Source organism: Amphiprion ocellaris, chromosome 7 (genome assembly GCF_022539595.1).
Source record: "Amphiprion ocellaris isolate individual 3 ecotype Okinawa chromosome 7, ASM2253959v1, whole genome shotgun sequence".
Taxonomy (NCBI): domain Eukaryota; kingdom Metazoa; phylum Chordata; class Actinopteri; family Pomacentridae; genus Amphiprion; species Amphiprion ocellaris.
In genome coordinates this window covers 13857208-13884568 of record NC_072772.1, presented here as the reverse complement: position 1 = coordinate 13884568, position 27361 = coordinate 13857208, and the positions used below count along the sequence as shown (strand labels likewise).

General features: G+C 40.7%; 1 protein-coding gene across 4 annotated transcripts; it reads right to left on the bottom strand.

Moving 5' to 3' along the window:
• Positions 1-53: 53 nt before the first annotated feature.
• On the bottom strand, positions 54-27361 carry sacs (sacsin molecular chaperone). 4 transcript variants are annotated; one of them, XM_035943534.2, is made up of 12 exons: positions 27202-27361; positions 23721-23785; positions 23402-23510; positions 21951-22101; positions 18960-19050; positions 18797-18882; positions 17879-17990; positions 17450-17596; positions 15609-17094; positions 14894-14985; positions 13926-13952; positions 54-12942 (listed from the first exon to the last, which is right to left on the bottom strand). In XM_035943534.2, the coding sequence occupies exons 3-12, from the start codon at positions 23422-23424 to the stop codon at positions 1391-1393; spliced, it is 13767 nt and encodes a 4588-aa protein (XP_035799427.2). In that variant the 5' UTR covers positions 23425-23510; positions 23721-23785; positions 27202-27361; the 3' UTR covers positions 54-1390. The 4 variants fall into 4 exon arrangements, with proteins under 4 accessions (XP_035799427.2, XP_035799431.2, XP_035799432.2 ...); XM_035943538.2 differs by lacking the exon at positions 27202-27361 and adding an exon at positions 27003-27164; XM_035943539.2 differs by lacking the exons at positions 23721-23785; positions 27202-27361 and adding an exon at positions 23590-23720.

Here is a 27361-nt window from a genome sequence, read left to right as displayed (position 1 = left end):
TTTTGTTTTAATGCACCTCCTCTTATAAATCTAGAAAAAAAAAACAGACAGAGTGTATTTAAGGGGGATTTATTCGGCCTTGCTATGGCACAGTGTACGTCAACATGTATGATACACAAGGTTATACTTCAGGACAAACCCTCAACGGAGTCACCTCAAGCTTGAGGTGTAAAAAGACAACCGATACCAAGAAGCACATTTTAAATTATGTTTCAAAATGACATTTACAACATGTGATCAGTAAGAGTACAGTCCTTCAACTCAAAGGTAAAATAAAGCTGGTAAAGCAGTAAAAACGCACAAGCACCACAGTCTGGTGCTATTCTATGTTCCTTAAACCAGACAACTTCAAATTACAAAATAAAAAATATAATGTGAACATGATTGCATGGTGACAAAAGTTAACATGTTGAGGGTTGTGCCCATATCATAGCATAATTATATATATATGGCTCTTTAGTTTATCACAATGTCCTATTGAGTATTCCCAAATGGGGAAAAAAAACTTCAGGATGACTCAAGGTATCTCTGCCCTTTCAATAACTTTAGTTGTCAAAGCAGCGTCTTCTCTCCTGCTTTGAGTACAGCTACATGTAATTCATATGAATAGACAATAATGCAAAACGTATCCCCAATAAAAAATAAAGTAACATAAAATGTTTTCTATTCACAGTTGGATTCTCCCGAGTTGCTGGGGTGACACAAGCGCTATACAAGTGCAAGTGCGAAATACATGAGGAGTTTCAAAAAAGTGCTCTGACCAGAAACAGGTGACTGGCTATGTTACAGAAAATGTACAACTTTTACAGAAATTATATGAAAACAACCACAAAAATACAAAAAGAAAATGTACAAACATGATTGTATTTCCTTGACTTGCTGAGCTTTTGCAAATAGGACACGTCGCATGACAGTAGTATGACAGGAATTGCAGTATTTGACATTTTACCTACTTCATTATAAGCGCATCCTTTAAGTACACTCAACTGGTTTTCTGTAGCAAGAAAATATATTCATTTTTTTTTTATAAAAGATAAAGTAAAAAAGCAGCATATTCTGTAATCTAACTCAGAGCAAATATAGTCAATGAGGGGACTTTGGTAAACAAAATGTATTGCTGAGGCATCAGTATGTACAGCATATGCAGAATTTTTTTTCACATATTACAGCTAATCTATTTTAAGTCAGCCTAATAGGTTATGGGAGCCACACATGTATTCACTGTGCATGGGCCATCACAGGTAAAAACTGCATATGTACCATAAGCTGCCAGCTGGATACTTCAGTGTTATTCAAAGTGATATACATACATGATCTGTATTGCACACAGCCGCGGGTGTCCTCCAGTCCATGGGGGATCAATGCACCCTCATTTTCACGTTTAACAGTTTCAGATTTTTTGCTGCACAAAGGTTTCAAGCTTTATAATGATCCGTGCGGTACATTCCATCACCCTCATTGCTACCTCAGATGTGTATCTGTCGTTGGGAATCTGTGGAAACGGCAGGAGATCGGGGTAGCGAGTTCGCAGGCTGTCCACACCGTACCCCTCCAGGATCTGAACGTCGCTGACGAGGCCTGTTAAGTGGGAGTTGTACTCCTCCACTTTCTGAGCCAGAGCAGTTGGTTTTACATCTTTGTCAGACTTTCCTCTGACTGCATAGTCAGCAGCTATCAGTGCAAGCTTTGTGGCCAAGTAGCATTTGAAACAAACCCACTCGTTAGCATTTTTATGGAGATCATTGCGAGCAGCAGAGTAGTTTGCTCTGGCTTGCCTCAGCCACCTTCGGGCTTCCACGGGGTTTCCAACTGTCTTGAACGTTGGGGGCACGAAGAAACGGTGAGAATGTGATGAACCTGCATAGCTTGTGTAATGTTCCCTGAACTGTTGCCTTTCAGACTTGTGACTTGTTGCTTCCTGGTTCCACGATGAATAAAACCTTTGAAATGAAAACTTCTCTGAGTGGAAGCGGGTTGATGATGAGGAGAAGGATCTCCTGGAAGCCCTATCTGTATTTTGCTGATCAGCCAAAGACTGTTTCTCCATCCTGTTGATCTCGTTCTGCAAATGCTTGAAGACTTCGGTGGCAATATCCAGATTCTCTGCATTTTTGTCTGGATGCCACTTGAGATACAATCGCCGGATTATCTTTTTTCTCTCTGTCTCAGGAAGCTTCCAAGCTTGTTCAACGACTAAGGTCACTTCTTTCAAAATCTCCGGCAAAGCATGAAGTTTAATCTTTTTGGGAGACTGTTTTTGAGGAGGAGGACGGAGGTTTTCTTTGCCAGCAAAAAGAGGAGGGATCATGCGGAGACCAGTGGAACGACTGTCTGGGCTTATTGGAGTTGATGGGGCACTGGTGTCTCGCCCATGGGTGCTGTCATCTTGTCTTGAAAATTTGTACAAATCGAGGGAACTGACGATTTTGTACTCACTGTAACCAATGTCGATCTGGAAGCACTTCCCAAGAAAACTTGTGTTTTCTTCTTCTTCTCTTTCTACTTCCTGAACGATGATGGCGTAGGTATAGGTGGGCTGATAGGATCCATATATGTCTCCACCCTCAGAGTCAACAAGGTAGCCCACATATTCTCCTGGATAGAATACATTCATTGGATCCATGAGAAGTGTGTGATGTATCTCAGCTGGTATCGGGGTTCCAGGGAGAGGCAGCTCTAGTTGTGAAGGCTCTGTGGAGTCATACTTAACACCAAGGTTGTCCAGCTTCTCTGTGATTCTGTAGATGTCATTACAGCCCAACATGGCGATCAGATAGGATGTGTCAGAAATCAAATTGTCTGTAGCAGACTTCAGTGTCATAGCAAGTGCCAAAAGAAAGTTAATGTCTTTGCTGTCTGAATGCTGGATGTACAGGTGAATCACAGCTGTCCCATATCTCTTGAGGAAGGCAAGTGTTTCACTGCGACTGTGTGGGATCGGACTGCATCCTTTTACTCTTAAAGTTGTCTGGAGTTTCTCAAAACAGGACACTTTCAGTCCTTCACAAAGTGCTTTGCAGAGTCGTATGGCTTTTTCTTCATTCACAAGGTATGCGTTATCATTCTCATGTTTCATTATTCTGATCAGTCCAGTGATGAACTGCTCTGATGACAGCAAAAGCTGAAGCCGACCTTGTAGTGAGCAAAGAGCTCCGAACTGGCACATTTTTGGAGAATCCTCATCAAGTTGCTCTTCGAGAATGCTACTCAACAGTCTAGGCCTTAGTTTCTGTGGAAGTAACATGATCAACTTTGTGTGGAAGGCGTGATCTTTGCCCAGATAACATTGGCTCATGTCCACAAGCATCTGAACCCCAACATTACCCTGAATTCTGCTCTTGTAGTGTGGGGCATCGTCAAACACCAAGCTATTGGATTTTGCCAATCTGCCATCGTGGCTTGGCAGATAAAATATCAAATCTCTGAGACTCTCCAGGTCTTTGCGAATTTCCACTGGATCATTATGAAGAGACTTGAACAACCCGGACACAACCCGTTTCACTGTTCTCATTTCATTTGGGTCAAGCTGCTTTCCTTCTGAATTTCGGAAAATTCGCCACAACACTTCAACATATTGTTTGGTTGAAACAACATCTTCTGTGCCCAGAAGTTTAAACAGCTGATGAAAAGTACCCAGTTCTAGAGGTAGTTTGTACAAGTAGGGTTTGAAGTCAGATTCATTGTCCAAATTAATGACAACTTCTTCAGGTTTTAGCAATTTCCAGCCTTCTTCAACCATGACAAAAGCCACCCCACGGAGCTGGTAACGGAAATCTCTTTTATCTGCATTGAGGAACTCGTATGTGGATCTCAAAACTTTGTTTCTGGTTTTCACCATTTCATCATCTGGATTGGATATGTTGCAGATGTTCTTGCAGTTGCTTATGACCTTCTCCAGTGGTGGGTCCAAGTTGACACCTAACATGTTTAGCACTTGGTCAAGCTGTTCCTGTCCAGTGACAGCGCTCTCCTCCTGGTCCTTTATGCTTGAAGGTGTAGCTTTCTCAGGTAGAATTGGACAAGATGTCCAAAGCAAGTGAATAATGTCTGTTTGCTTGAATTTTGGATTGACCTGAGACCCACTGAAACGAATCAGAGGAAGTGTGCCACTGATCTCTTGGTACTGAGAATGAAGCTTGATGAGTTCTTTGGGGGCTCTCTCAGGACACAGGAATGGTATCATTGAGAGCTCCTTGAGAAAAGTACCCTGGAACAGGTCTGTCCTCTCGTTGAAAATATGGTTTAAAAGAACATCAACAACTATTTGGACTTTTTCTTTTGTCCAGTTCTCTGTTTGGGCCTTGATGCTGACCTCTTTTGCGAACTGAAGAACTTGCTGCTGTGACACTTCATGTTTGAGACCAATATTTCTCAGAAAAGTTATCCATGAGGTGAGCAACAGTGTCCCATTCTTGGGTTTTGACACTTGCTCTACTTTCTTAAAAAAGTCATTTGGTATGAATGACTTCGCAGGTAGCATTACTTCAAACACCTTCACTGTCTCATCAGAGAAGAACTTGGTTGGCCTGAGTCTGTTTGAGTAGTCATAGATGAATGACAATCCCTCCAATTTCTCATAGAGTTGATCCTTCATCTCACATGGTTCTTCCATTGACAAAAGTCTCTCCTTCAAATAGACAATGTGTTCAACTTTGGCATCATAGGAAAGACTGTCAAACTTTGGTAGGAGATGTTGAAGGTAAATTTCTAGGTCATCAATTGGCATACAGCCAAGGAAGGTGTACAGGTCTTTCAGCTGCGGACTGTCAGCAAGAAAGCAAACAGAGGTTGTGTGAGCCCATTTGTCTATGTCTGTAGACGGGATGCTTTTTGCAAGGACATAGTTTGCCCCATAGTTCCCAATGCTGATGTATCTCCCACTAACTGATTTGAAACATGGGAGAAGTTTCAGGCTCTGTACATCTTGTTGTGTGAGGTTAGCTAGGTTGCAGTTGAAATACAACAGAAGAGCCTCAAAGTCCTTGTCAGTCAGGTTTGCTGATTTGAATGCAGATGTTTGAATCATGTACTCCACAGCTTTCAGAACACTTAATGGATTTTCAAGGTTTGCTGTGTATTGAGTCAGAAATGGCATGATTTGATTCTCTTTGCAACAGATTTTGTTCACTGCAAGCTGAATGCATCCTGCTTTCATTAGGGGGTGAAAGGCTTTGTCATTTTGGCCTTGTGGAAATATGGCAATGTTCATCAAGCTCAGAGGTAAAAGCACATCATGTTCGGGGACAACAAGCTTTTCTCTTGCCATGAATTTGATTCCAGGTAGCAAAGCCCAGTCTTTCAGAATGTCAAGCACTGTGTCGAAGCTGGGTTTAACATCCACCTGATCCTCCTTAACAGCGATATTCTCACTGATGAAGTTCCACACATTCTTCAGCCAAGATTCACTTCCAAAGGTGTCTCTCCATCTTACAGGGATCCTTGCTCGATACTCTCTTGGAAGAACAGACCCTAGCAGGTCACCAAAGCTGCTGATGTCAAACATCTTTGCAGCTCCTGCCTGTAGTAGGATGTTGCTGTACCTCATGTACAATGTATTCATAAACATTTCTTTCCTTGACGATATCAGCTCATGATGTGTTGTCAGGAACTTTGGTTTCTTGGAATCAAACACCTGAAGCATGTTGTCCATTGTTAACAAGAGAGGCAAACCCTCGATTTTCACTTTGTTCACTTCCACATCTTTGAAGCAGTAGTCAACTAGAAGCTTCAAGTGATGGGCTAGCTTAAAGCTTGACTGTTGCAGACGGCAAGGGAGTTTTCCAACGTGGCAGGATGTGTCTGGTGATGAGAAAGTGTGAAGAAAGTTGCGAACATCACTTGGTGTAACGTAACTGATTGGAATCCCTGCATCTTCCAAACAGAAGTAGAGATTTGCAGTCTCATCACAGCTGTGAACCAGGTTAAAACCTATATCAAGAAGCAAGGTTTTCAGTCTGTAGACATTTTCAGCGACTGACTTCCTTGAAGTAATGTTGTACTCTGTGTTTTTCAAGTGCTGAAGCTCATCTTGTAGCAGATTGTCAAAAAAGGCTCTGCCTTTATTTGCAGTGGATGTGTTCACCCATGAAATGTAAATGACAGAGTGCATGTCAGAGTTGTCAATTTGTGCTGCTCTGACAACAGGAAGTAGACGCTTGAGGTCAGCATGAATAGAGTTGTATACTGCTTTAACCAGGCAGTACCAATCCGGCTGTATATCAAGTCTGTTGACTGGGAAGAAGAACAGATACTTCCGCAATGTGTCTTTAACAACATGAAGTGGTGTTCCTTGTAGTATAGTCATGGTGGGATCGGGACCTGGGAAGTATCGACGTTTAAGCTGAATCAGCAGCTCCACACAAGCAGGGGCTATCAGTGATGTCATCAAATTGTTATTCCAGTCACTGCGTACCCCCACTCCATTGTCATCTCTCCACAGGTTTCTTCTTGCAGAGTCTAAGGCAAAATGCCCATTGACATGAAAAGGTAAGCCAGTCTCCAGTGAAAGGGGCAGGAAGCAGAAAGCTCTGTGGGGTTTTTTGTAGTTGTGGCTTACACATGCAGCTACCCCTCCACGTGGAAACAGAGTTATGTCTTCATTTTTGTGAGCTGAGATCACACTTTTTGAAACATTTTCAATGTTAGGGAAGCCAGATCTGTTACAGATCATCCATGTAGTCAGATTTCCATCAGTGTCCTCTATGTCCATTGTGTAGGTTATCTGTTGGACTGGAATAGCAGTGAGCTGCTTCTTTTTGGTCACACTGTCAATGACAGAGGCATGAAATTGTTTACGTTTCAATCGATCACCATCTGTTATTCTGGCTGTCACAGAATACAACACTTTTAGTTCACCAGATGCATTATCAATTTCACAGATTGATATTTTCTCCATGTGGTTGAGAAACATTAGAAGCTCTGCGCCATCAGTTTTTAGCTTATCCAAAAGGTTTTGCACCATTCTGTCAGATGCAGGAACAGAACTGATCTCTGATGTCTTTGCCATGTCCGTAGAGCGAATGGGGAATCTGAACATTGTGCTGCGTTCTAACTTAAAATGAGCTCCCAAATAAAGATTTAGAACATCAGAAAACTGAGATCTGAAGTCAGAGTCCAAGTCTCTAAACATTCTTCCAGGACTCACAGATGTAGCCCCAGGTGCATATTGCGCGTGCGGATCGAAGATGCAAAGAATGTCATTGTTTGAGATGAAGGATGGACAGTCAGTTATGTGATAGACAGAGTTGAATCCTATGCCATACTGACCAGTTTTGCCTGGATTGGCCTCTTTTGTTCCTCTGCCAAGGTTCTGTATGCCTCTGATGTCATCCTCTGTGAATGGCTGATTGTTATATACACAGAGTGATGGGCCTTGCATTGGGATCCATTTATCATCAAATATTCTGTCTGTTGGGTGTGTCCTTGGATCAAAAACAAAGTAGATTTCTGTGGCTTTGGCATCATCTGCATTTTGAAGCAGCTCTTTCAACATTTCTTTTTCTGATGGATAAGCATTGAGAATGCTTTTGATTCTGCTTGTGAGTTTTTCTTTTTGTCCAAACTCACTCCCAAGAGTCGAGAAGCAGACATTTGAGGCGTATCTCTCCAGTGCTTTGTGACGCTTTGGGACTGCTCCTAATTTCACAGCAACCTCTCTTGGAATATCCCCATGACAGTATTTCACAGCAGTGTCTCTGACTTTGATCCACGGGCAGTCATTGTAGCATAGTGATTTGGATGGCTGCAGCGTTAGGTTGGAGTCAGGTAACAGAATTCCACCATAATGTGCTTGGCAGTATTCTTGGTTTTTGTCTCGTATTAAGCTCCATATTCCTTCACTAATAATTCTACGACACAGCTGGAAGTTTTCCTCAGTGAGTGCCTTTCGCCCACATTCTTGCTTCACACTTTCAAGAACTGCTGAGAAATCCTCAACTGTGAAGCTGGGTTGTACACCAACATTTTCAAAAAGCTCACGACAGCTGTTTCTGTATTTGTTAGGGAGCTGATACAGATGTGGAGCTGCATCAAAATTCAGGTGGAATGAAACTTTAGAGGGGCTGACATATGTGTTCTCCACCAGGATGGAGTTGAAGGCTTTTAGTTCTTCGGTTATTTGACCTTTTGCACTTTCATCCTGTAGCATTTCCTCATGAAGGTACTTGTAACAGGCATTTGTTATGTTTTCCTGATACAGAGTGACACCATCAAATGACTCAGACAGTTTTTTTAGTTGACTGATTACCAGTCCAACTGTGGGCCTCCTTATTAGACCAAGGCAGTCCTTCACAGCCAGTGACATTGCACCACAACCTTTGAAAGATGGGGAATTCTCATTCAGGATTGGCTTCATTAGACACACCGTGTCTTGATGTTCAGTTGTGAAGAGCTCTCTAGCTGAGAACATTGTTGATGGGGAGAAGTCATTCCCATGCCATGGTAGAGAGAAGCCTGCAGGCCTTGTCAGGAATGGAAGAAACTTGATGTCCTGTAGCTTCTCTAAGTGCTCAGCTGCTCCTGAATCTCTCATCTTTAGTTTCTCGTCAATGAGACTGAGGAGAATACTGCTACGAAAGCATGCAGCTGTATGATCATTTTCATTGAGGTCAATAACAGAATGAGCACGCTCAGTCAGGTCCTCCCATGACAAATCATCTTTCACCATGCCTAACTGCACTAGCTTCACAAGACACACAGGGTTTACATAGTCTTTAGAAGTGCCTTCAGGAAATCTTCCATCATCTGTGTTGTAGAGTTTAGCAACTCTTCCTTCTGGGTGAATCAGTTTGCAAGGTAAAACCAGTTCCTTATTAGGGCCAGAACATGGGATACAAGGAGTAACCCTGAGGATGGATGCAAAATCCTCTAGCTTCTCATTCAAGACATAGTGCATCAGGGGATCTCGAAGCTCTTTGTCAATTTCCTGTATGTGAGGGAAAAAGACATCTGTAAAGAACTGCTTCTCTGTCAGGGTGTTCTCCATCAACTTTCCTTTACATCCAGCATCATCAAATCCTTCCTTCACCCAGTCAGGCAGCTCAACAGCACATAGGTTTTGTGAGCCACTCTTCTTGAGATATTTCAAGAATATCTTGAAAGCTGCAGGACCAATGTCTGGCCTACAGAGCAAGGCATCGTCAAGAAATCTGACGTACTTGATAGATACCCAGGTTTTTCCATCTGAGAAAACCTTTGCTTGCTCACTGTCACCTCCTTTGGCTATTTCTTGGTAGATGCCCTGGCTGATCAGTGTGAAGTCATCATGCACCTGACTTGGATCTGGCCATGCTGCATAGTAGCTGTACTCAAGCAGTTCTCCACTTTCAGCCATTGAACGTAGCATTGTGAGAGCTGCTAAATAGGCCTGGACAATGACATGTCTCATGAACACAGAATTCCACTGCCCTTTGGTGTCGGTCTTCCAGATTTCTTTGCGGTTGGAGGTCACAGCAAAGCAGCCGTTAATGTGGACTGGGAGGCCTGTTTTGATTCGAAGGGGTAAGTAACAAAACACCTCTCCAATTGGTGTGGCATTTGTCTTCACTGTCCATTTCCGATTCTCTTCCTCTGAGAGAAGAACAGCCACCCCTCCACAAGGCACTAGTCCGAGTCTTTTTCCACTGTCACTAAGGGAAAACTTGAGTGCCTCATTTGCATCCATGCATGAGCAAATGAGCCAGTTGGTAACCTCGACTGCCTTCTGGGGCATTTCATCTGTGAGTCTTCTTGTCTGAACTCCCTTAGCAGCCATCTCAAAGTACTGGTTGGGATCTTCCTCTGAACCTCTGAACAGTGGGGAGTGGAGATCAACAATGCGTTTGAACACATTATGAAACTCCTCCACCATAACGCGTATAATGCAGCCAGACTTGGGAACATCCGCAGGTACCCTGCTGGTGCTTGCAACTTTCTTCATAACCTTTGCTGCAGATTTTAGGATACTCAGAGGTCCATATGAGGCTTTAGAAGACCACACACTTTTGTTGATTGCAACAACATCTTGTGCTCCTGCTGGATTTGGTTCCTCAAATTTCAGGTATTTCAAGACCATGCTTCCAACGTGCTGAGTGAACAGAATGAACCGATGGCCACATATGCTGAACTCATCAACGAGAGAATAGATGTCCGTGGTATTGTAGTAAAGACTACTGATTTCGCTTACTGATGCTTCCTGCTCTGTTCTGAATGGGAGTCTGAACAGTGTTCCACTGTATTTGTATGGTGAGTCCTGAGCTAAGGGAAGCTGGCAGTTGAAAACATTAATGAAAGGTTTGAACTGATTGGGGAATTTCCTCAACCTCTTCTGTTGTTTGCTCCAATTGATTTTGATCCCTGGATTGGACCTGTCTCTGATGTGCTTGCTAATGTGATTGATGTTTGGATCAAACATGATCATAAATTCTCTGCTCATTATGATTGGGATATCAGTAATGTGGTAAACAGAGTTGAAACCCAAACCAAACTTGCCGACTTTGTCTGCTTCACATCTCTTCACTGATCCACCTAACCTTGTGATGTTCAAAAAGTCTGTATCCGAGAATACAGCATTGTTGAAAGACCACAGGGAGGGCCCATGGCAAATAATCATGCCAGGGTCAAGGAGATTCTCTCGAATTTCTGTGTTTTTTCTCATGTCAATGAGGAAACTGCACTCTGTTGCACTTGCATCATCAGCATTCTGGAGCAGCTCTTTAAAAATGTCTGCTACGGACGGATATTCCTCCAAAATGTTCTTTATTCTCACTGTTAAAGGTTCTTGTTGGCCTGATTGTTCAAAGCCAAGATTCTCTGGGTTTATCAACCTCGTACTCAAACATGGTACCTTCAGCCACTCTGCAGTTTTCATGGGGATGTCATCATGGACCAATATAATTGGCTCTGAAGCATCTTCAAGTAAGTCATTCAAATCGTCAACCTTGATGTCACAGTAGGTACATTCATGAATGGGCTTCATTGCTAATTTGCTTGGGTCCTTGTAACAAAGAATCGGCACATGCATGTTAATGTCTACAGGAATCTGATTGTTGTACAGCCATCTCAGGATGTTGATCAAAAGTAGAATATCATGCTTACTTTCTTCCTTGGTGATTTCTCCTTCACATCTTTGTCGGATGGTGGCGATGACTTCAAACACATGGCTTGAGACAATTTCTTCAACTGAACCACAAAACTTGAAAAGCTTGTGGAACTTTCTAATTGTCTTTGGCAGAGAGTACAGGTAAGGCTGCAAGTCTAGATCGGGGAGAGGTTTTAGGACCGTATGGCCCGGTGATGAGAATGTCTTCCCTGTCCACACCCAATCAAAAGGCAGTGATTTCATTGCTTCTCTTGCATCCTCAAGATGAGCCTGCATGAAGCCATAAATCTCAAACAAGATCTGTTGGAACTGATACCAATCCTCGGTGGTGAATGCTTGAGATTTATGCCAGTCATTAACTGCTTTCAAGTGCTGTAATACTTGATCCACTTGTGGCTCTACACTTAGTTTCAGTGCCTTCTTCATACCAGTAGACATGTGTTCCACCACTGCCACTGAAGATCCCACAAGAACTGCATGGGATATTTCACACATCTCTGACAAACAGCAGATATTGAGAGTATCTCCAACCCAAGCAAGGGACTTAGGGTAAGTTAGAGGTCTTTCCTTACAGACAGGTACCCATTTCAGTTTTAGCAATGATGTTTGAGCATCAGCTGATTTTACCAGCTTGGTCTGTTTGTTAAGGATTTGCAGGAGTGTTTTTGCCTTTTTGATGATAGACTCCCACTCAGGTTCCTCACTTCTTTGCAACTGCTCTATCTTCTTTGCCACTTGAAGTGCATCTTTTTCACTGAGCTGTACTTCATTTCTTAGTCCCAGTTGCCTGAGTGAATGAAGAATATCAGGAGAAGATGTGAATGTACTTGTGGGGAACCTGGTTTTCTCTTCCATGTAGAACAGATGCTGCAGAATCTCTAGCTCAGGATCAAAAAGATCTGAGGCTTTGACTGACTTTCCACAAGGCAACTGAATAAACTTAAGAGCAGAAAGCCATCCAATCACAGATGAGTTTTCATTCTTTAAAAATGCCAAATGTTTAAGAGCCCAGAGCATGATTTGGGTTGTCTCATCTGTTGTGTAGAACCCTCTCTCAATATCCTGAATAATCATCTTCAAACATTCTGTTGTTTTTACTTGTTGAACATTTAGCATCTTGATGAGGCGGATTGACTCTTCGTCAGAGCAAGTGACAAGATTTTCGGATAACTTAACATCTGGTGGGTACTTGGCTCTATGATGTAAAGCTCTGGCTCCTCTCAGTGATGTAAATCCTGGTTTACCCCCTGAGAAGGTTCCCACTTTCTCAAAAATGCAAAGTTCAAGCAGGGTATGCTTTTCTTTCTCTGTGATGTCAGATAGTCCTGCAAGAAAGTTTCTGAGTGCGATCTTCTCTTTGACTGAGAAAGAAGAGACTTGGCTAGATAAACGTTGCATTGACAGTCTATCCATAATTTGCAGAAGCAGTCCAGGAGAGGATGGGTGGATGTAGTTCTTTAGCAGAGGGTGCTGCAAACATGGATCCAGCTTTTTTATCACTACTCCTCCAAGCTTCTCCATGATGTCAAGAAGGTTTTCAGAAAGCGGCACCTCTTCCTCATCCACAAGAATTATGGGGGATGGAGTTTTGAGACGTAGAAGCTTAACTACGTCCATGCTTTCCTCAAGTGGCACAAGTGGGATCAAAGGCATGTCTTCAAAGGTATACAGGTCATCAGCAAAATTTATATAGAGATGCTTCCAAATCATCTTTAGCCAGGACACCGTTGGATGCTTTAGCTCTCCGTTTCCAGGTTCCCATTGGACACTAAAATCTCTAGTTGGCCAGGCTGTTGATAGGATCTCCTTGATGAGTCGAGCTGATCGTTCAGGGTTTAGCAGTTGTAGCTGAGTGCAGGGTCTTCCTATATTGATAACAAAGAAAATATAATTAGTGTCAGTTATTATTATACACATTACTGAATATTAAAAGGTAGTTTGGCAGGTGAGGTGAGATTTGTTGTTATTTCGTGACATGGCAAAGTCTTTTTTTTTTCTCACGCTCTGACCTAACTTTGCTTCATTCATTAAAAAATAACAATAGATTTTGGTTCAGTTCTAAGTATTTTCAAAAAAAAAAATTAGAGAGCAACACTGCATAAACAGATTCACTTTAAAATAAGCTTTGTAAAACAAAGGATAAATTAGTAGTCTAGTAACGACAATGCAGTGATATTGCTGTTATAAGCCATGCAAACACACACAAACCTTGTTCAGTACAAACACACACATACACTTATACTATACACTTATAATTGCTTAGAATCTTGAAAACGTTCTTATAATTTCAATGTAGTGTAAACTGTTTTTAATAAGTAACTTGTTAAAACACTGCAAATCATAGGGTGCCCGTGTAGCTCAACGCGTTGAGCGGGTGACTCATGTACAGGGGCTGGTCCCCGACGCAGCTGACCCGGGTTCGATTCCCGCTCGCGGTCCTTTGCTGCATGTCTTCCCCCGACTCTTCTCCCTTCTTTCCTGTCTCTCTCTCACTGCGCCTATCTAATAAAGCCCACAAAAACGGCCAAAAAAAAAATAACTTTAATGAGAAAAAAAAAAAAAAAAAAAAAAAAAAAAAAACAACACTGCAAATCATAAAGTATACTATGAAACACTGAATGAATCCCGTAATAAATAAGTGAGAATGAGGATCAGCGCATGTGCTTCACTTAGGATATTGGCCCATTGGACCAAATTTATGAAATATAAATTTATGAGTTGTTAAATTTGCTTCCCTCATATGTGAGAGTTCCTTGACTGCACTTCCTATGGTGAATATTTACAGTCACACATTAGTTTTGGTTAACAGTCAAAAGGTGCAACATTTTACACAGTTTGAAAAACCTACCTGTGCACCCCCAAAGAAATTGCTGCACTGTAATTCAAATGAGAATTTAAGAGATGAGGAACTCGTTCATATGTTGCTCTGTTTTATATACATTTTAAAACCTGAAACAATAATCTTTTTATGTTTACATACAACACAGACTGTTTTTTGGTAGACGTTTGAACTTGTCATTGTCAGTGATGTCAGTGGATCTTAGTAACTCCAAAGTGGCACTCTAGCATCATCAGTGGGAGTGCGAAACAGAAAACATTTCTTTTTAGAAGTAGGGTGCTCCTGTATACACAATGCAATGAAATAAAAACTAAATGGCAAAAAAGGCCACAAAAATATTTCAAAACTCCGTCAAGGTTGAATAGGAAATGCTTTATTTGCAGAGAATTACTAAAAGTTGGTTCCACATTGTTGTAGTTGTGTTAAACTGTGTTTCAGTTTGGATTTAGGGGACCAATATGTTAGGCAGTAATTTTCCTCTGCCTGGCTCAGGGCACTCTGGTCACAGTCATGGTTGGCAGTTGGTGCACTCAGGATCTGATCATGTGGATCGAGTGGAATGTGTGCCATGAAAACAACTCATCCATGAATCAGCATGCTCATTCTCTCTTTCCCTTTCTGTCTCTGTCTCCTAAATTATCTTTCAGCAGTGTACCAGATTTAATGCCCTGCTGGCACTGCTGAAGAGTAAGATGATCCAGTGTTACTACAACATGGCTGAACCCACATAACCCACAGTCATCGTAGGGCTGCAAAGATTATAGTTTTATTTTGAAATACAGTTCTGTCAGAAATCTTACATGTAAAACTATAAATCATGATCACACATAATAAAGCAACTCATAATGTGACCGTCTTTAAAAATATTTTATTCTAATCATAGAGTGAGTTCCTACTGTTAAAATTACAAATGAATTGGTCCAATTATTGTACATAAAAATCTCCTGGTCACTGTTGGGATCACTGTATTACATTACCTCTGCTTTTGGCGGCTTTCTTCAAACTGTCCATCACTGAAGGCTTGATACTCTCAAGTATGAACCGATGCTCTATTCCTGGATACAGAGACCTTAGGGCAAAAGAAAAACAGGTAAGTAATTTTACAATTTCAGATGAGTGTGTACACATTTTAACCATCATAAACAAACCTGGATCTATCCTAATGAACGTTGTGTAGCCCTAGAATACTGAAGGCAAAAGGACAACAAATTTGGCACTGTACCTGTCATTCAATTTGCACCTATTATTGTTTGATTTTTCAAAGGCAACTAAAAAGTCACAAGCTAATCATGCACTCAACAGTAACCTTCCCTTATTATTTCTTAACAAGTTTGCATCTGCTTATGAAAACTTGTTAAGTTTGATCCATCAAAACTCGTGTGCAAATGGCAGTAACATTACTAAGTCCATACACAATAAACCACACTTTTAGTAGGTATATGTTGACCTCTGGCCTACATAATTGTACCACCAAATATTGTCCATGAAAAACCATCCATGTTATTTTAGGTAAAAATACAATTTCATGTCATATTATTTTCACCAGTAAAAGGTGAAAAGGTAAATAAACATCAAAGTGAAAACTGAAATAACAGAAATTGAAACCACTTGGTTGGATGAAACTGGCTGACACTAAGACAGACCTAGCCAAATTTAATGTACTTGAAATCAACAATTTCCCTTTAGCTCTACCTGGGGTACTCTTCAGATGCAATGTAAATGGCATCCTTTTCACTGACAGAGGATGAAAATGCTGTAAATGTGTCATCTTGTAGTGGCAGGAGCTCAAGTCCTATAAGGTCACTGTAATTGGCATCACTAAGGGCAAACTCCAGCAGCAGCAGCTTCTCCTGTGAGGGACCTTTGTGTTTGTTCTTCCTGATCACCTGCCGCAACAAAGATGGAGTCACCTTCTTCACTTCAGTGGACTCAGTCACATAGGGAGCCAAGACAAAGTCCACAGCAGCAGGCACCTTTGCCACCTGCATTCCTGAGCTTTGGAGGTAGTTGATCACAGTCTCTGATATGTCCTCGTCGATGTCAAGCTCTGAGAAAACAGCCTGGTCCACCTTGATCCAGCTCTCACTGAGGGAATAGATTACTTGCTCTTGCAGCAATTCATTGAACAGCGGCTGTAGAATGGGTTTCCATCGGGACTTGACCTGCTTAGAGTCTGGCCAGGCCCTGTAAGTCCCAGTAGGGGACAATGGAAAATCTTGGTCCTTTTTTGTCTGTACCCTTTTGATAGCCTCAATTATGAGAGTAAAATAAGCCCTAGGGATGACAGTGATTATAAGCAGCTCATTCCACAAGGCAGCTGGATCCCTCCACTGGTCCACTTCACGCCACTTGATACTCCTACGGTTGTCTGTGAGGCCGAAGAAGCCGCTGACATGAACTGGAAGTCCTGTTTCGCTCTCCTCCCCAGGTGGAAGAGGCAGGAAACAAAAAGCTCTTCCTGAGAAACCAGATGTGGCGCCTTTGTCCTCTTTATTGATCACAGTAAGAGGCAGGGCAATGCCAATCGTAGGCATGAACTTTAAATCATCTGCCAGAGAGTCCAACTCAGCACACATCCCTCTACCCCCAACTCCATTGCAAACCAGCCACATCATCCTCTGAGTCTCTTTAGCAGTTTCATCCTGAGTCTCTATGTTGACCTGGTAAGTGACGCATGTGATGGTGGAGCTAGGAACTCCATTGCTGTAGCTGTCTATAGCCTGACCCAGCGTCTTCAGTGCGTTCGGCCTTTCTAGCTTATCATCGATATTCTCTGTTGCTGTAACCTGAAACAACATGCGCTCTGTCCCATCAGACTCACGCACATGCAGAGAGATCTTCTGAACACTCTTGAGGAAAAGGAGCACTGTGTCTGCATCAGCTTTGAAAGACTCAAAGAGCTCCAAAACTTTTTCCTTGTTGTAAATGTTGCCACTGAGCTGGGAGGGTGTCATGCGAAGTGGGAAGCGGAACAGGGTTCCAGGAAAGCTGCCGTCCTTCATGGTTTTCTCAGAACTCCCAAACATCCCGAAGTAGGGGGCAAACTGATCAGCTAGTTCTGTGATCTCCTTCATTTCTGTCTTCAAGTTCCAACACTGTCCAGACTCATTCACTCCAAACAAGGTCTGATGAGGGTCCAGCATGGCAATCTGATCTCCACTGAATATACTGGGAACATCTGAAACATGAATAAAAACACTATTACAATCAGAACATAATACACTTCTAAAGATAGATATATTATAAAATATATAAAGTGTGTATTTAATTACACTATTTGCAGATTAACACCTCACAAGTTTGAACACTTTAGTAATTAACTGGAATTGTCTAGCAGGCTTTAACATCACTGTAAGCATTTCTGTAAGCAAGTATCTCAATCTGTCGTGATCTAGAGTCAGGTTGTCATATAAATGGCTTATATAAAACTTTAGGGAAATAATCGTTCAACAAGCTTGTACTCCTAGTTCTTAAAGACTGATTGCACATGATAAAACAGAACATAAGTTAACATTTTAATGAACATTTCTCACCTGTTATATGGTACACAGAATTGAAGCCAATACCAAACCGTCCAACTTTCAATGGATCTTCTCTCTTTCTGCTCCTTGCAATCTCCTGAATCCCATTCCAGTCTTCCACAGTGAACACAGCATCATTGTAGACATACAATGCTGTTCCTGCAGGTAAATAAATAAACAAGGTAAGAAAATCCCAAAATACATATGCAGTAAATGTAAAATGAAAAAATAAAGATAATATTGCAATGTTTTAATAATCCCTGTAACAAAACTGTCTTTTCGCTTTCCCCTTCACAGGGAGTTTAGAGGCAGAAGAACAGCTATAGAACAGCTGCTAAACAAAATGTAAGTAGGACGGATTCTTGCACACATGAGAGCTTGAACTAATGCCACTGATCACTGGGTGAACCTGCTAAACGTAACTAGTTACTAAATGCTAACCTTGATGCTGAGCCATGTCAGGCGACCACAGCGACTCCACTCCATACTCCGTCTCATCGTACATGAACTTCACTTCTGTTGCTCCAGCATCTTCTGCATTTTGAATCAACTCCTTCAAAATAAAACGGAGAAAAAGTTATGCATTCATTAACGTAGGACCTTTACAGTGAAAGTACACAATGACATTAATTTATTTGGCGGATGCTTTGATCCAAAAAGCCTTGCAGTAAATTGAGGGCTTTATTAAAGTGGATAGCCCCATTTGGGACCTTTTACCCTGGCAATAGTGCCACTATACAGTATACTGTAATATAGCTGACGCCAGCCAAAACTATACCCTTTGTTTTTGTGCAAGCTTGACATATTTTCTTCTTCCAAATCCCACAATACTTCATCTGTATTGCTGGCACACATCCTTCCCTGGGAAAAAATCTGTACCATAGATGCTTATTAATTATGGTATATTGACAAAATGTAACTAAATAGAGGAATTAGGGAAGCATGTGTGCTATGACTGAAACTGAGAACTATACCAGTTTTTCACTCTTTCAGTGGATTGTATCAAAGATCAGTTATCCAACAACTACAAAGAGACATGGAAAATGTCGGAACAGAATTTGCCTTTTGGTGAAGGCATCATTTAGAAAGAAATATATTATTAAGAATGTAAGGTTAATAAAGTAAATATACTGCTGAGAATGTAAGACACCCCTCCCTTCATCATAAAGGTGCTCCTTTAATTCTCACTCCCACTGACATGATAGTGACGAACTGAGTGACCGTGCTTTAAGGCAAAATTTAGAAATGCAGGAATGCAGACTTTAGTTATTTCTCAGATGTTGTCCTGACTTGTCAAATAAAATAAAAACATGTGTTCCAGTCAATAAAAACAAACAAATCATGTAGCATGGCACTCACTTTCAGAATCTGTCCTCCTTCGGGGTACCTCCTCAGAATGTCTTTTAAAAATTCGACCAGTGGAGGTGTCGTCTGTCCGAACCTCCCTGTAAAAGACACGCTGGGTAAATTACACTGTCATAATAACTGGTTTAGTGCAGAGATGAAGCGGTTTTAATCTCACCTCCTCCTTTTAGACCCCTTCCCTCCAGAGTGACAGATACTTCTGGGCTTCCTGCAGGCACCAAGCTGCCAATCTGCACGCTGTCTTCCAGCTATGGTAGAATGACGTAAAGACAGAGCATAATTTAATATACAGTAAATAAGCATTTTACAGGAAAAAAAATCAGGTATGTATAAATAAATCACAACATCGCCAGCAAAACTAAGTTCTCCAATTACAAAAAACACAATAAAAATGACAAGATCATATAACTGCATGAGTATTGTAAAAGATTAAAATAATATCCACAGTAAACAGTTTATTATTCACCGCACTCATAAAACAGCTTGAAAGCCTCCTATAACTGTTTTTTTTTTTTTTAATTAAAACTATTAACAGACTCACAGCTGTCTTCACATCAACATTCCTGCATCATCATTCTCTCATCATAGCTACTGTTAAGTCCTTCGGGGTAGATTATTGCACATTAGCTGACAGACAATCTTGTACTGGTGCATGTTTCAGAATCAATGCAGCAGGGAGCCAGAGTCGGCACCATGCCTGACTCTGCTGCTGTTTAGGGCTTTTCAAGGTGACACTGCGGCCTACTGCACTCAGCAGTCTTTGCACATCAACATGCTGTCTGGCAAACTGAGCCGCGCATATGAAAAACCCTCAGTCATCATCCTCATCATGGTCACTGCACCGTCAATAATCATTGTACAATTCAGGATGAGGGATTTTAAGTCTTTCATGTCAAATTAAAATTTAAAATGAGAGTAATATATAGTGCTTACGCTGTAATAAAGCTTCTTACACTGAAGGCTGCGAGGCATTGTGGTTCTATTAAATTCAGATTCAGATTCACTTTATTGTCATTGCAACAAGTGCAACGAAAGGTAAGGTGCAGGCCATACAGTGCAAAGTACAAAATATATATATATATATATATATAAAAGCTTTGTAATAATAAAAACAAAAAACACAAAATGACAAGATGGATTTAAATTAAGAGAGAAACTGTAGTTCGTATATACAGGATGAAAATTGGATATTGCACATGAGGTAGTGGCAGTTGCATATATTGCACGTATTATGGACCAGTGTTGTTTAGGGCTCTTACAGCTGTTGGAAAAAAGCTGTTAAAAGCTGTTAAATAAATAAAGCTAAATAAATAAATAAAATATAAAATAAAATTTAATAGCTAAATAAAGCTATTAAATATCATTTTGACAACACAAATAAGAAAAGCTTAAAGGTTGTAATTAATACATACATTGTGTCTTGTGCAATTAACACTCATCTACACAAAAGAATGCTTTGCTTATATATTTTCTGTGCAAAGTCTCACTATTTTGTATTTATGAGTGGTTTCTAGGACACTATTATTGAATTTTATGCAGACAGTTTTTATTAATCTAGTACAAAATATTTACACATTGCAAATAGACTGTAAATGTAGCAACCTAAAGTGAAGTGTTTCCAGTGCATATGTACCAGTATAATAGTGTTTTTCAGCCTCTGGCTATCGGGCTGAATGTTTTATTTAATCTGAGAGCATCCACAGACAGCCATTTACCATGAAGAATGCATTTTAAAACTCGCAAAGACTCAGCTACGCCTGCCTTTCAGTTTCTCCTGAAAAGCATACCACTCGTCAGATAAGGAGAGTGTTTGGCACAGCGCCTCCTCCATCAGACTGCTGCACATTTTTAATTGCATCAGGCAGAACAGCAATGCAACTTGATACACAGACCTGCATCTAGAGGGCACAGTGGAAACTGTTTTATTTTTTTCTTCTTAGAAACACATCATTTAACAGAACCTGTAAGCATAGCATAAATGTTTGTTTTATTTAAACTGAGCTTGTAGTGTGTGTGCTATTACTTTGTGGGTGGGGCTTGCAGTTAATTTCTGCATATGACATCAGGGGGGGCTGCTGAGCACTGAGCACCACCTGGTGCTTTCCATCAGCTGAGCCCCAAGGCACAGGGTCAAGTGCAGTCATTTTAGGCCATTTACTGAGTGAACTATCACAAACAACCCCACAACAGACAAACTGTAAAATTATCTGCCAGAAAGTGACAAATTGATCAAATCAACAAAGTTTACATTTGTTTGTTTTGAAATAATATTTTTATAGCATGAAAGAAAACTACAAATCACAAGGTCATACTATAACTATATAGATAATTACAGTATATTAATGTATGTGTAAAACTGTAATATTTCAAGGGAGTCAGTGAGAAAATAATCTTTTGTGTAAAACAGAATTGATCTCTTTTTCATAAGCTAAGAATACAGAAAGTAAGTAAACTACTGCAGTTTTTAATACACTATGATAAAGAGATGCCCAGTCATGTTTCCCAGCAGCACCAAATGATCTGACAGTGGTCAGGATTACACTGCATTACTCTGTGTGAATTCAACACACAGATAGCTATATAAATAGATAGATAGATAGATAGATAGATAGATAGATAGATAGATAGATAGATAGATAGATAGATAGATAGATAGATAGATAGATAGATAGATAGATAGATAGATAGATAGATAGATAGATAGATAGATAGATAGATGAACTTCGCTTACATCAGTCATGAGACCAATAACACTAAAATCAATCCATTGATTGCTAACAGAAATAACAAATTATTCTTCAAGGAAGACTCACAGCACAGTAAGAATACTGTTACAAGTTTAGATGAGATCACAGCATTAACCTGCAGTTATGGCACGGGGTCTTTAAAACAACACCACTGATTATTGCTCCACTTGTTTTTGTGTAGCGGGATCAGCAAAACCGTGACAGAGCCTCAGAACATCAGGCAAACAACAAATGTTAATTCATGAGGAAGAATGCAAAGAACGTGGTAGTAATAAAGACAGTGATTGTGTCCTGGGTATTGCTCGGATCTCATTCGATACAGAACAACCAAAAATTCTTTACCATTGGTGTGACACTATAAGAAGTTCAAGTTGCACATTGCACAAATGACAAACACTCACCATTCTCCCATTGTGAGTCAGTCGTTGCTCTTTGACTGGGAGGTTTGTCTCCTCATACAGCAACTGTTTGACATCTTGAACAGATGTGGAGGGAGAGACCTGGTAGGACCTGAGGCCAATGCACTCATGACGAACTGTCACCCATGGCAACCTGAAAAACATGGACAAAAAAATGTATTTGATGTTCGACAACACACAAATGCAAATTCACACTATTTAGCATAATAATAACTATATATATCTTATATATTAAACTGGTTTAGTGTTAATTAACTCCTTCAAACACTAGGGTAGTTCTTTAACTGCCACTTGAAAAAACATCCCCAAATTTATTCAGTAACAGCTGCAACACTGTAAAACACAAATAAACAACCTCAGGCTCTATGGATTAGAAACACAGAAAGACAATACAATAAGTCTCCTTGTCTTCATCATCAGCCCAGAATGAGATCGGAGAAACTAAAGCAAAAATTTCCATTTGTACTTCTGCCTAATCAAAACTGTATGTTAGAGTAAATAACAACCGTATAATAAAATAACTCAGTAGACACTGAAGTTTTTGGATCTGTTCTAAAATGAAGCACGACATTCTATCAATTTTAGTCGCAGAAGTACCAGGCGGCCTTTCCACTGGATGTGTCAGATCTTGCAACCTATGAAAAACCCATGTTAACCCATGCACTGACAAGACTACACCCGACAAAGGAGTACTAACTGTAATGCCACAGGAAAGAAAACAAGCTGCCAAATTTGATCACTACTGGAGAGGACATAAAGCTGTTGCCTGCAGTCATTATTGATTTAGGTTTAAGTTTGGAAGAAACATGAGATTGGCCTTCTCATCAGTTCCATAGTGGTCCATTAGTGTTATTTTATGTCTGTACAAAATTCTACATTTTGATCACATTCACTTGTATGCTTTCACATAGAACAAGTACAACCATAATCATGGATTCCTCCGAAAACTCTTGAGATTCGTGCTGTTTCCCATCAGTATCCCATCCTTTTGCTGCTGGTCCAGCTGCCTCCATGACTGCTATACTGAATATGCTATACAGTCTAGAAAAGTGTTGCTGCTTAAGGGATGCATGTATGTTCCTCCTATGTAAGGCAAACCGATAGGCTGGTCTGCCGACAGCTATAAAGCAAAATATTCTTGCTTATTCAGCAGCAGGCTACTGGACATATGCAGCTACTGGTGCAGGAGCTGGGTGGGTGTGGCAGCAAGCTCCAGCAGGGGATGATTGAAAAGCTCCTCAGCCCTTATTAAATTGCTCTGGGGCAAGGAAACAAATCATGGGGAGAGCATATACATGACTGAAGCTCTGCAGCAGAGAACCTGACAAATGCAGTTATTCCTGAACTTCTTAACCAGTGAGGTGTTAAAGGAAAACTACTAGTTCACTTTTCTATATTATAAAAGTAATTTCTGGAGCAGAAAATGAACTTACCACGGGTGTGGACAGTTTGCCATGTCGCTGCTGCTTTGTGTCCCAGCACACACACATTCATCGGACTATCTTCTCCACCGAGCGCAGGGATACTCCGCCCGGAAAACGGCTGTCGCAAAAAACAACACAACCGTTATTTTCCTCCAAACACCTGCTCCGTTCAACTTATCAGTGTTTCCAGCTCATACCAGTCATTTTTGGTGATGTATTCGACACAGGAAGACACATTAAATCAGTATTTAGCTGTGAATGAGGTTGTGAGGCGTCCTCCCAGCCGATGCCGGTGTTTTCGAGCCTCTTTATCCCGACCCACACTCACTTGTATGTGTCCCGCTGTTAACGGTCCTCTTGAAAAGCTGATACATTTCACGGCAGCCGGTGTTCCTAGAAACAATGACAACGACAATGGCATGTGACATCGTTTTTTCCCTCCATCTACACGCTGGCTCCTTCAAAGGCGATGTTCTAATAATAATGAATTACACCGCAAGAGAGAGAGAGAGAGCAACAACTGCGGAGCCGCATCGAGAGTTTTCCTTCCCCGTTAGTTCCGTGTCGTCTTAAATCTCTAAACAGTGTTTACTACCTCTAGGCGTCTGGGTTTGAGTCTGTCATGACGATCCACTGAAATACTCAATATATATAATTTATTATACAAGCTTACTTTACTTAAATGAGCTTCTGCTGCTCCTGTTTAATTAAAACAACCTGGAGACACAAGATGAGCGATTTTTGGTTTGCGCATGCGCGGCAGACTTGTCAAGGAATCTCTTAACAGGATTCTTCTAAGTATTAAGTGTTACATACTTTAGCTTCCTGCCCTGCTAACTTTATTTTATTAGTGTAAATGTACACACTAGTGTACACTAGTTTATCTGCAGATCAGGTAAAGTCACACCTTCAACAGAGACTAATATAAACCAAGAGCTCTCACTCTTCCCAGTGTTTAGGTGTTGTGACAAAAAGTGATCATTTGCCAAAAATTGATTGGGGACAATCCTTATCATTATATCTGCATTATTTTACCTGCACTGTGCCCTACATTATAATCAATCCAGCTGTTATTGTCTGAAATAGCTTTAAATGACCAACTCAATTAAAATAAAACTGTTTTCCCACTTGCCATAAAGTGATGCAGCACCCCACACTGTGACTGAAATGTTATTAATGCATCAGAATGACTTGTAGTTATTCATTATGGTCGCAATGTAAAGGTTATAGCACATATAATAATTGGAAAAGAAATCATTTTCTTTATTTTACATGGAAAACCCACTATTTATCCATGGTAATTACTCTCAACAAGGATATTAGACATACCAAATACTTACAGCCTCAACATAATCATCCTAAATATCACACCTGATTACACTATAAACTGCAGACATTGTTTTGCTTTGTTTTTTTGGTCTTGATTATTTGGTTTCAAGAAACATTAAAGTTTCACAAGCAATTCTATGTTTTTGCATGTTATGACAGTTTGAGCCGGATTAAAGCAACAGTAGACATACAGTGCTGCTTTAACAAACAGTGTTCTGTCAGTTTTTGGCAGCTGACCACACCGGAATTAACCTATTGATATTTTACACTGACAGTGATAACTGGATGAGAGGCAGCTGCAGTACTTCCAAGGCTTGGATGGGGCAGGAAACCATCATTTAAAACTATGACCATCTGTGCTGCAAGGGTCAGGTTCACTAGTAACATCCAAAGCTGCATTAATGGATTTTTTGGCCAGTTGACGGTAAATGAACGCCAAGCGGGAAACTGTGAAATATATATGTAATAAAAATAAAAATGCAGCATGTAATATTCTGATAAAATCCATCCATTCCTATCCAGGGGAAAGTTTTTGTTGTTCCAGCACAGGTCATCTCTAGAACAGAATGGACATCATGAAACAAACAAGTTCAGATTGAGAGTGGGGCCGTCGGTCAGAAATCACAGGCCAGTAATAAGCCAAACATCTGCAATGCACAGAGTTATTGAGGTTGTCAATGATGGCTGGTGAAATGTTGTATTACTCTCCCTAAAAGGTTTGGCAAAGTTAGTGGACATTTTGGGGGACAGGATCACATTGTTAGACATCCAGAGCTGTGAAATAGTTTCTCACTAATGGTTGCATTATGGACATTCAACGGCCATTAAATGCTAATCTCTGCTAAAAATCTAATATCCGTTTATCAAAATTAATAGTCTTGTCCTGCAATAGAGTAGCTTAGATGTAACTTTATGCCAGATTTTTGAAGTCTCCACCTCTCTCCATCTACCCATCTGCATCTCACTGCAGCTCCAGCACACCAGCTCACCTACAACTCTGCTCAGACACTGTAAAACTGCTGTATGCTACACAATGGCAAGCTGTAACGTTGGATTAACTCAGCCATGTTAAAACCAGAAACTGATTCTTAAGAAGAAAGAAGAAAGTTCAGCCCTGCAAGTTCATTGCAATGGCCCGCTACGTTGGTTATGAATGAAAAAATGGAAATCTGAATCTGTGTTTTCTCAAACTGTCACTGGTACATTGCAGTTTCAAAGTAAAATGCTCAGCCATGGTGTTGACTCAATATTTCACACATTATACATCTTTTAGCTTATAAAAACACCATATGGACATGTTAATGAGATTTATTTTTTCAACAAGTTGATTTTCAAAGGATCTTTAAGTCAGTTGTGGACCTCTCATTTAATGGCAAATATGGCTTGTTTTTTTTTAGATTTATTCAAAAGAAAAATTTATTTATTGATAATCACTGGTGTAACTTTGTCCTGGTAACAATCTCATGATCTCCACTCTGTCTTGCTGATAGTTGTCATGGTGCCCAGTTTCATTTTTACTGTAAACTAATCACAAAGATCAGCATCCTGTTGCAATCAGCTGCAAAAGCACCAAACATATAGTTAACACAGTCCGGCACATCCTTTCTGTTTGGTGGGTTAAGGTGAGTAGTTTTATGATAATAGTGACATATAAGCACACAAATACCATACTGCCATTACTTTAACTAGTCTAAATGGCTTGTGCTGTTGAATTGTGGGAGTTGTAGTTGTAGCACCACAGAGCTTAGATGCCAGCTCACTGCAGTGAAAGATGCGCACATCAACTTTGTAGACGAGAATCAGAGGCAGAGACAAGGGCCTGTCCTCATCCAGCTGATCACCTCATTATTAAGGCCGCAGATCAAATCAGATTGAAAGCTAGACGGCGATATTATTTTACACAATGTAGGCTTTTGCGCAATATCATGTATTTCTCTTTGGGCTGGTTTGGTCTGATTATATAGAAACAATTCTCAAATTTGTACCTGATTACCTTTGACACAGATGATACAGCATCTGTACTGTTTTGAAAACAGTGTGGATTTGATAAAATCAGCAGGACTACGTAGAAAAGTGACATCATCACTTGAAAGTCAAGGACTCCCAGCACCTTAAAATAAAAAGCTGCTCTCAGTGAGGCATCATGTCGGGATTCCCGAGGACACGAAGCCAATCATCTGAGCACCACCCTCTGCAGAAAAACAACATCACAGTATTTCTACTACTGGAAACACCGAGAAACAACCCAAATTGCATTTAAAGCAAAATGCGTCAAACTTACCAGAGTACCATGATTCCAATCTCCAAGAGCTACATTAGAGATCCCACCTATCCATCCAGATTTACTTCTATTTACATGTATGCGTTGTTGTGCGATCTTTAAATACCCTCTGAGTGGAAACGGTCTGTATTTCCCGGTGCCCTGTCGCCCCAGAACACCACATCTTACTGCCGCATTGGAGAGAGAGGAGGACACTCACATCAGCATCAGCGCAGCATCCCTGTCCTGCCTCCTGCACCGCAGAGGACGGAACAAGTTCCTCCAGATGAACACAACAGGATCTGACCTGGACACCTCAGAGATGGAGGTTTAAATGGGACCAGCTTTAAGATGCGATCTCTACCAGCCGTGGACTCCTC